Raw genomic sequence first — 9,751 nt, 5'->3', positions numbered from 1 at the left:
TTAAATTTGGAATCTGCCTCTGGTTTATCCTCCAGATAAAGAACTGGGATGAGAACTGGGTGGACTTTTCACAATAAAAAAAAATAATAATAATAAATAAAGCAACTAAGCAAATTGTTCTTGGAGATTTGAACACTCTGCACAAACAAGCAGAGAAACAATTTAACAGAAGCCTGAAGCATGCACTCATTTTTTACTAGTCATTTTCTTATCACAGGAAACGACAAATTCATGTAGCTTAAAAATGCATTAAAAATTCCAGCAACCCTTGTATGGGTGCCAAGAGAGAAATATGGGATGAAATAGGTAAGGAAAGAAAATCTGATTTTGACCCTTACTGGGTTTAGCACTAAACCCCCAAAAGAGAGGACAATCTGTCATTTGTGGAAAAATTAATATCTTCCCCTACTGTTCTACAAATAGACCCATTTAAAATGTGCCAGTTAATTGGAAGCCAAGCAGAAATACCACCACAGTCGGTGCTTAGCACACCTCATCACCTACACAATAGATGTGAAAGCCTGCCTCAGAACCAGAGTGCTCTAGTTGACTTTAAATAAAAGAAAAATGCACACCATCCACAATTAAGGAGGACAAATTGAGTTGCTGAACTTGAAGAAAAAAAAGAAAAAGAAAAAAAAACAAAACACACACAACACAGAATTGCAGGGGAGGAAACAGTGTTCTGCTTACTTTCTGATGGAAAAACACATCCCACAATGTCAAACCCCTTCAGGTATTACATGTTGCTGAGTTCTATGTCATCCTGTAAATATATTATGGGCACTGCAGACTCCAGTCACACTACCAGTGGCACAGTATCAGTGTCCAGCAGCTGTGGTGACAACACCCATGATGTGTAGGGACAAAGACAACAAGTGTATTCTCGTTACAAACAAGGATGACAGACACACAGAAATCACAGTAACATCTTTATTATAGAAAAGCTTAGGTCTCCAAAAGTTTCTGGACCACTATGGGATCCCCCTCTATTTTAGATATATTTTTTTTCATTTCACAATGAATATGAGATTTTTTTTTTTTTAAGTTCCCGCAAGAATCTTTTAATGTTCCAGTTTAAAACATGAAGAGTCATAGAAAAAAACAAACAAACAAACAAACAAAAAGGTATTCATCATACTAATTCAGTTTCACCTTGAAAACAATCTCTAAAAATCATGTCAGCAGTTCAGTGTTCACATGATTTAAGCACATAGAAAATGGGCTATAGTTGAGTTTCAAAAGAGAAAGCATTTTATAAATGAAAAAATAGATGTATTATTTCTTTATAGTACTGTGAAACTTAAAGCAACCTGTGCCTGAATTGATAAGCAATATTTGCAAGAATATCATGTGATTACTTCTCAGATGTAAAAATTGATAGACAGGAATGAAAATGACCCATAGAAAATTGTGCAATAAAAATTACAGAATTGAGCAAAGACAAATGCTTAATTTATACTAAAAATCAGTTATTGGTTGCACATGCAAAATGAGGTAATCAGAACTGCAATAAGCTGGTTTGCACATCCAAAAGACTAATTACTTATGCATATGTAGATACACTTTATATCTTTAAATTCTGCCATTGACATTTAAATGGTTTCTTTAGAAAACATGAGGCTACTTATAAATTGTACTTGGTCTCAAAGCTATTTTAATACTTCTCTAACATTCTGAATACAGCTTCATATGAGGAATTTCAGAAAATCACTTATGTGAAAGATTAATGCTTAATATCAGCATCAGCCATTGCTTAGTAGAAGCAGATCCTGAGACCTGGTATTTCAGATGATGCCTCATCTGAAATGTTTTATCTTCCTCATCACCTTCCTTATACCCGATTTGGGTGAAAAGTATAGCATGCTCCTCAATCCAATTCCACTCAGCAGAGCACACAAAGAGTCCTCGTAAAGTGTGAAACGACTTTGGTGTGTTCAGTGAAGGTTCTGTTGTAGGCAGCTGCCCACATGGCACAGGTCTGCTGGAGCTAAACAGGAGCTGTGTATCATGGTCACCCTGGAAGTCCTCAGCCAAGGCTGAGTTCATGTGCTACATGTGTTCTGACAATTATTGTCCTTAATTAGCTGACAATTATCTTCACATTATAGTTAATAATATATTTTTAAAGAAAGGCATTTTTCTGCTTTTGATTACACCTCAAATTCTACCATCACAGCATGTTCCTCCTATTACTTTCAGCCACTTTAAAAGAGTTCCCCTTTGAGGGTTAGGATATACATTAAACAAAAAAATGAAAAGCAAAATAAATGTTTGCCATAAAACAGGAAGAGTAGAAGGTTATTATGAAAACAGTTCTCGGCCTTTGCCCCACCTCCAACCCCTCAAAAATAGTAATAATAAAAACCCTGTTCACTACAGCCATGAAGAGTAAAGAGTATGCAGCCTGAGCTGCATATTTAGTTATGTTTTCTTGGAATACCACTACTGAGCCTAAATATGCAAAATAGCCTGTTCTGCTGCTGAGGCCAAATCTCAAGCAAAACTTACACATAAAAGGATCCCTATCTACAGCAGACTCCTCTGCATAACCCAATTAGAGGATGTACTGAACTTGGTCTACTAACCAGCACAATATTAGAGACAGAGGACCGAGTACACGAAGTACATACTTTTCAGGGTGGGGCATCATACTGATTTTTCTTCAGCTGTGCACACAGTAGAAAAGAAAAAAAAAGCAACAATAACAACAAAAAAATGGAACAAAGATACAAATAAGATACATAGCAAGGCACTGCAGAGATTTAATCTTCTTGAATGCAAAGCTGATTGATTTGTTTCTGATTTACTCTGTTACATATCTGTATGTATAACAAATAAGAAATATAAAATCAATTTGATACCCGGAAGGTATTAATCTCCATTCACATCAGTCTACAATAAAGACCAAAGTAAAAGGCATAGCCTTCAGTTACCAAATAGCCAGGTACATATGCATATCTGTGTAAACACAACTGCTGCAAGCATTTGCCAACTATCTGATACTATAAAGCAATTTTTCATAATACATAATACACTTCACAACTGACATTTTAGCAGTGTCATTTCTTTCAATGGCTCTGACAGACATGATTTGAGAAGTCCTCCCTCCTTTTCAAGAATTTCCTAGCATTTGTGCTTTGTTTTCATCGAGTATAAAGGGAGAACAGAAGTCTTTGTTCTTCATGCACGCCTCCAGACCCTGAGAATATGTGAAAACAGTAAAGTTAGGTTATAAATGGATCAGACTTGTTATCTGTACTATTTTTAAGTCTCCATAATGTTCTCGAAGAATGATCTCTGGAACAAACCTTCCTAGAGAGGGTGAAGCATGGAGCAGAGTGTTCTTACCTCCGATTCGAACAATCCTAGCAAAGAAAAGTCAACTTAAATTGTCTTAGGTTTTGAAAGTCTCCAGAGACGGAGACTCCAGAGCCCCCTGGGCAAGCCTGTTCCAGTGCTCTGTCACCCTTACCATAAAAAAGTTTTGTTTCATATTTAAGCGCAATCTCCTGTGTTCCAGCTTGCACCCATTGCCCCTTATCCTAATGGATATCCCTCTTATTATAATGGATATCCCCTTATCCCTCAGCCTTTCCTCATAAGCGAGATGCTCCCCTCCCTTAATCATCCTTGTGGCACTGTGCTGGACTCTCTCAAGCAGTTCCCTGTCCTTCTTGAACTGAGGGGTCCAGAACTGGACACAATATTCTAGATGTGGTCTCACCAGGGCAGAGGAGAGGGGGAGGAGAACCTCTCTTGACCTAATAACCACAGCCCTTCTGATACACCCCAGGATGCCACTGGCCTTCTTGGCCACAAGGGCACAGTGCTGGCTCATGGTCATCTGGCTGTCCACCAGGACCCCCAGGTCCATCTCCCCTTCACTGCTCTCCAGCAGGGCAGTCCCCAACTTATCCTGGTGTCTGGGGTTGTTCTTGCCCAGATGCAGGACTATACATTTGCCCTCGTTATATTTCATTAAGTTTCTCCCCGCCAAATTCTCCAACCTGTCAAGGTCCCTCTGGATGGCAGCACAGGTTTCTGGCATGTCAGCCACTCCTCCCAGCTTAGTGTTACCAGCAAATTTGCTGATGGCACACTCCGTTCCCTCATCCAAGTCATCGATGAATATATTAAACCACACTGCTCCCAGTACCAACCCGTGAGGGACTCCATTAGATACAGGACTCCAACTTGACTCCATTCCATTAACCACAACCCTCTGGCTTCTTCCCTAGTGGAGATGTAAACCTCTGTGTATACTCTTCCCCAGAGCACACATAACCTTCTGCAATCTACTCTTTCTCACCCTGTTTCTCCAACATATAAAGGCTCCTTCCCTCATTACTAAATGGAATTAGCTTTCTCAGAACCAATCGTTTACTGAGGGATGAACCTCATAAATGTGTTCTAAGATACATTTCCTCTAAAGACAATGAAAATATACTCTCAGTGTTCACTCACTGTGAAAGTGATTAGTATGCACAAGATTCGTATGCACAGATTAGTATGCAACTGTATACAGTGACCCCATGGATTTGGTAATTTGAATATTCTGCACTTTTCATTCAGAGGGTCTCAAAGTACTCGTGAGTCCTCATGAAATTGCACAGACTCATTACAAATCTCATTATACAGATAGCCAAACTTGTGATAAATGAAGACTGAACAACCTGCTGAAGAATAAGCCACAGAGGGAACCACAAATATAACACAGAGCCCAAGTCCTAGCTCCCTCAATCTTATCATTTCTCAGCAAGCACAGGCTAAAGAAATCCAATTTCTGTATAGAAATCAGATGCATTCCTGCACAGTCTTAAAAATACCTCCATAGATAATTATTCTCACCTCTCCAAAGTAAGACACTAATGGAGAAATCTCACACACAGCCGGAGGATCTTCAGTTCCTGAGAGACTGAAGAAGAGAACACAGGATTAACTTCTTGCTGTGCTTACAAAGCAGTGTGTCATCTTTGAAAGTCTGTCAGGAATAAGACATCCAGAAGGGTAAGACATTTGTTATATTCACATACATCAGACATCACTTGAACACAATCACTGAAAATAAAAGGGAGTCAGCAAGTCCCAACTATTTCTCATCAAAACAATTACATGACTTTTAAAGAGGTGCTTTTCAAATACAATGAACAGCTTGTGGGTTTATTTAACTTTGAGTTGATGAATTAAGAGTCCCAAGAATGGAAAGCTGCTTTTACTTCAGTGTGATGCAGGAAGTATTTAAACTGGTAGTTGCTATAATAGCCAATACTCATGTCCACCTGAGATTCTAGATGGGCTTTAAATACTAGGATCATATTCAGAAAAGCTGGGGAGGATTACAAATTACAATTCCTTGGGCTGGCTAAATCCTGAATGATACAAAAGGTTGCCTCTACCTAAGGCAGTTGTCTCACTGTGTGTTGCTATACGAGGAGTCAACTATCTCCAAGGCAGGAAATTCAGCCAGACTTAAAGCAAAGCTTACTGGCCATTACTGACTAGAGTACTTACAATCACTAATGGAGTAATAGCTGATACAGATAATACTTGGCATGTTCAGAAAAGGCCAGCTGAACAGAACCCATGCCAAGTCATCATGTGATCCGGCAAACACTCAATTTTAGAATGAAGTGTACATGCCATTACCGAGCTTTCAAGTTTGGGCAGTCACATGCAAAGAAGCTGCAGAGAAGGTCACAAAGATGCACACCTGAGTTTCTCTGGTATTCTGCAACCATTTTCATCCAGAAATCTGGCCCCAGCCTTCAAAGCCCAGCGGTAATGCTGGGCCAGGAGGGATTGCCGAGCAGTAGTAGGAGTGTCTTTGTCAGCTGTGTCTGCATTTTTTAATGGTGAGAATTCCTCTTCTCTCAAAACTTCAAATGCCACAAAATTCCTGCAAGCAAAGGGGAGAAAACAATGAAAAACAAAGTTAGCCATCAACCCTGTTAGCAGAAAAGATGCAAAAACAACTTTCAAGGCGAAGAGTTCATACATATTTTAGGGAGCATTGATGTATGCAGCCTGGGGCAAAGTCAAACTAAGGAAAGCCCACCTCCCATCTGAAGAACAAAGAATACCAGGACTTTATGACAGAAAAACAGAATAGAATTATAGAATCACAGAATCATGTAGGTTGGAAAAGACCACTAAGATCATCAAGTCCAACCATTAACCTAGCACTGCCAAGTCTACCACTAAACCATGTCTTTAAACACCACATATACGCATCTTTTGAATACCTCCAAGGATGGTGACTTAACTAATTTCTCTGGGCAGCCTGTTGCAATACTGCACAATCCTTTTAGGGACAAAATTTTTCCTAATATCCGACATAAACCTCCCCTGGTGCAACTTGAGGCTATTTCCTCTCGTCCTATCGCTTGTTGCTTTCGAGAAGAGACCAACCCCCACCTCCACTGAGGTAGCTGTAGAGAGTGGTAAGGTTTCCCCTGAGCCTTCTTTTCTCCATGTTAAACAACCCCAGCTCCCTCAGCTGCTTCTCATAAGACTTGTTCTTTAGGCCCTTCACCAGCTTCATTGCCCTCCTTTGGACACGCTCCAGCACCTCCATGTCCTTCTTGTAGTGAGGGGCCCAAAACTGAACACAGTACTCAAGGTGTGGCCTCACCAGAGCCAAGTACAGAGGAACAATCACTTCCCTAGTCCTGCTGGCCACACTACTTCTGCTACAAGCCAGGATGCTGTTGGACTTCTTGGCCATGTGAGCACATGGCTGGCTCATATTTAACTGGCTATCAGCCAATACCCCCAGGTCCCTCTTCCCTCAGCCTGTAGCATTGCATGGGATTGTTGTACCCACCAGTGCAGGACCCGACACTTGGCCTAGTTGACCTTCATACAGTTGGCCTTGGCCCATCAGTCCAGCCTATCCAGATCCCTCTGCAGAGCCTTCCTGCCCTCAAGTAGGTCAACACTCACAGCCCAGTTTGGTGTCAACTGCAAACTTCCCGAGGGTGAACTCAAACCCCTCATCCACTGATAAAGATATTGAAGAGAACTGACTTCAATACGGAGCCATGGGAGATACCACTCGTGACCAGCCTCCAACTGGATTTAACACCATTCACTCTTTGGGCCTAGCCATACAGCCAATTTTTTATTTTTTTTATCCGGGAAAGCGTACATTCATTCAAGCCATGAGCAGACAGCTTCTCCAGGAGAATGTTTCGAGAAACGCTGTTGAAAGCTTTGCTAAAGTCTAGGTTGACCACATACAGAGCCTTTCCCTCATCCACTAAGCAGGCCACCTTGTACCAGAAGGAGATCAGGTTCATTAAGCTTTTCATAAACTGAGGTGCCCAATCTCTTTCCTCATGACCCTCAAGGACTGTGCAGATGTAGGAGGAAAAACAAAACTTCTCCACAGATCCCTCAGAAACTTCTCCAGGCACTAGAGACATGTGGACAAAAAGTCTCAGCTAAGAGCACAGCAGTATGGAAACAACAGCAACACCTGAAGATCTGATACATGGCAGAGCTGTGCTGCTCACTACAGAGCACATCACCCCTGCTCAAAGAAATGGTCACTGAACTTGAGTCTGTGGGCAAGGATAAATTGAGGACACCGGTTTCCAGGTATGAATAAGCAATAAGGGAGGACTTACAGTCAATGTTAAGTACAGTTGTTTATCAGAAAAAGGAACTCAAATAAGATACCAGCCTCTGCACATTTCTGCACTTCACACGTGAAGAGCATCTGCCAAGCAATTTTTGCATTATTTTTACAGAGTACAGGAAATCACTGCTTGCATATGAGCTCTTTTGAAACCCAGAACTCTGCACTATTTCCAATATGCTGCCTTTGCCTTTCATATATTTCATTACTATGTCAGGAAATGGAGACCATGGTTCAAAACTTGAGCTCTTTTTCCTAAAGTAAATCCTCTAAAAGCAAAAATGCAATCCCCAAACAAGATATTTCAGTTTGCTTGATATCTCTTTTTGCCATCCATTTAAGCCTAGAAGAAAATCTTTACAGATGAATTCTAGGCCTTCAAAAACAGTATTTATAAATTTCTGGTGGATTTCTAAATTATTAAAATCCCACATTCCATGAACTCAAAGCTCCTGTGTTAATGCTGTAGCACAGCTATCTCTGCTATGTTTCAGAGTTTGGCAAGCCAACATCTACAGTTCCTACAGCAACAGTAACTTAGCCCCAAGGTGCTTAAGCAACATGTTTTCTGAACGGAAAGGGCACAAACTAAGCCCTTATTTAATATGCGCCTAAATGTAACAAGAGTTGCAGTTGTCATGGAAGTCACAATTGCACAGAGCCTGATTTCTTAGATTCTGAATACTTTAACATGCACTTATATTAAATGCTGGTTTTGCACAAGATTTCCTTTTCTTTCTTCCTTCCTTCCTTTCTTTCTCGTTCTCTCTCTCTCTCTTCCTTTCATATGGCTATTAGAGGCTATCAAACCATCCTCCACAGAACAAAAGGTTCCCAGACTGCTCAGAGAAAGCCCAGCTGCTGCCAAGGACTCTGTGAATGCACCTGTGCAGCCTGTGAAGTTACTGTCATGGTAGATCCAACCGTCTTTTTAACAAGTCACCCACAAACCACACACTATGACAAAGTCTTTTACAACTTGCAGTCATCCAAACAAACAGTGAGAGGGGAAAAATATTCATGTCTGCCACTAACTTAGAGAACTGGAACACATCAAACACAAACTTCTCCAGCTTTATCCCATTTGGTTTTAGCGGTTTTACCAGATTTCCCTCCTCGTCAATGTAAGGCACCTTCTTTATGGCTATGTGATGCTTCAGCTGGGGCTCATATTTTCTGCAAAAAAAAGGAGGACAAATAAGATCATTTACTTCTTGCCCACTTTGAGAAAAGAAGTACACTTCTGGGAAGCACGCTGCTTATTATATGTATAATAATAATAATATATATTACATGATTCTAGGTCATATCTCAACTGTTGTGGGTTGTGACATAAAATCACATCCAGGAAACACTTCATTGAGCAAAGCAGCCCAGACACCTGCATGGCAGGGAGCAGCAGCACTCGTACACAATGTGACATAATAGGGTAAAGGAAAAAGTGAGGGAGGACCTAGCATCCAGCTGCAATCAGAAGCACAGGAGAAAAAAAAAAAAAAAAAAAAAAAGTAACCTAAACTGTTAAATCACACAGAATCACACAGAATTATCTAGGTTGGAAGAGACCTCAAGATCATCGAGTCCAACTTTTGACCTAACACTAACAAGTCCTACACTAAACCATATCACTAAGCTCTACATCTAAACGTCTCTTAAAGACTCCACCATTTCCCTGGGCAGCCCATTCCAATGCCTCACAACCCTCTTGGTAAAGAAGTTCTACCTAATATCCAACCTAAAACACGCCTGGCGCAGCTTTAGCCTGTTCCCCCTCGTCCTCTCACCAGGCACATGGGAGAACAGACCAACCCCCACCTCGCTACAGCCTCCTTTAATGTATCGTAAAGAGTGATAAGGTCGCCCCTGAGCCTCCTCTTCTCCAGGCTAAACAAACCCAGCTCCCTCAGACGCTCCTCGTAAGACTTATTCTCCAGACCAGCTTCATCGCCCTTCTCTGGACTCGCTCGAGCACCTCCATGTCCTTCTTGTAGTGAGGGGCCCAAAACTGAACACAGTACTCAAGGTGCGGCCTCACCAGAGCCAAGTACAGGGGGACAATCACTTCCCTAGACCTGCTGGCCACACTGCTTCTTATGCAAGCCAGGATGC

At 41.2% G+C, this 9,751-nt stretch overlaps 1 protein-coding gene across 1 annotated transcript in view; it reads right to left on the bottom strand.

The window, feature by feature from the left end:
• Window positions 1-919: 919 nt before the first annotated feature.
• UAP1L1 (UDP-N-acetylglucosamine pyrophosphorylase 1 like 1) overlaps window positions 920-9,751 on the bottom strand; it is a 30,447-nt gene continuing 21,615 nt past the window's right edge. The window contains exons 6-9 of the mRNA XM_032200203.1: window positions 8,678-8,818; window positions 5,714-5,899; window positions 4,852-4,918; window positions 920-3,202 (exon numbers count right to left, since the gene is read on the bottom strand). Of these exons, the coding sequence (XP_032056094.1) occupies window positions 3,116-3,202; window positions 4,852-4,918; window positions 5,714-5,899; window positions 8,678-8,818 (481 nt within the window). The 3' untranslated portion in view covers window positions 920-3,115. The remainder of the gene's footprint in view (window positions 3,203-4,851; window positions 4,919-5,713; window positions 5,900-8,677; window positions 8,819-9,751) is intronic.

The sequence above is a fragment of the Aythya fuligula genome, chromosome 19 (genome assembly GCF_009819795.1).
Source record: "Aythya fuligula isolate bAytFul2 chromosome 19, bAytFul2.pri, whole genome shotgun sequence".
NCBI classification, from domain to species: Eukaryota; Metazoa; Chordata; class Aves; order Anseriformes; family Anatidae; genus Aythya; species Aythya fuligula.
The sequence above is the reverse complement of the archived record's forward strand: the minus strand, read 5'-3'. Positions and strand labels throughout refer to the sequence as shown.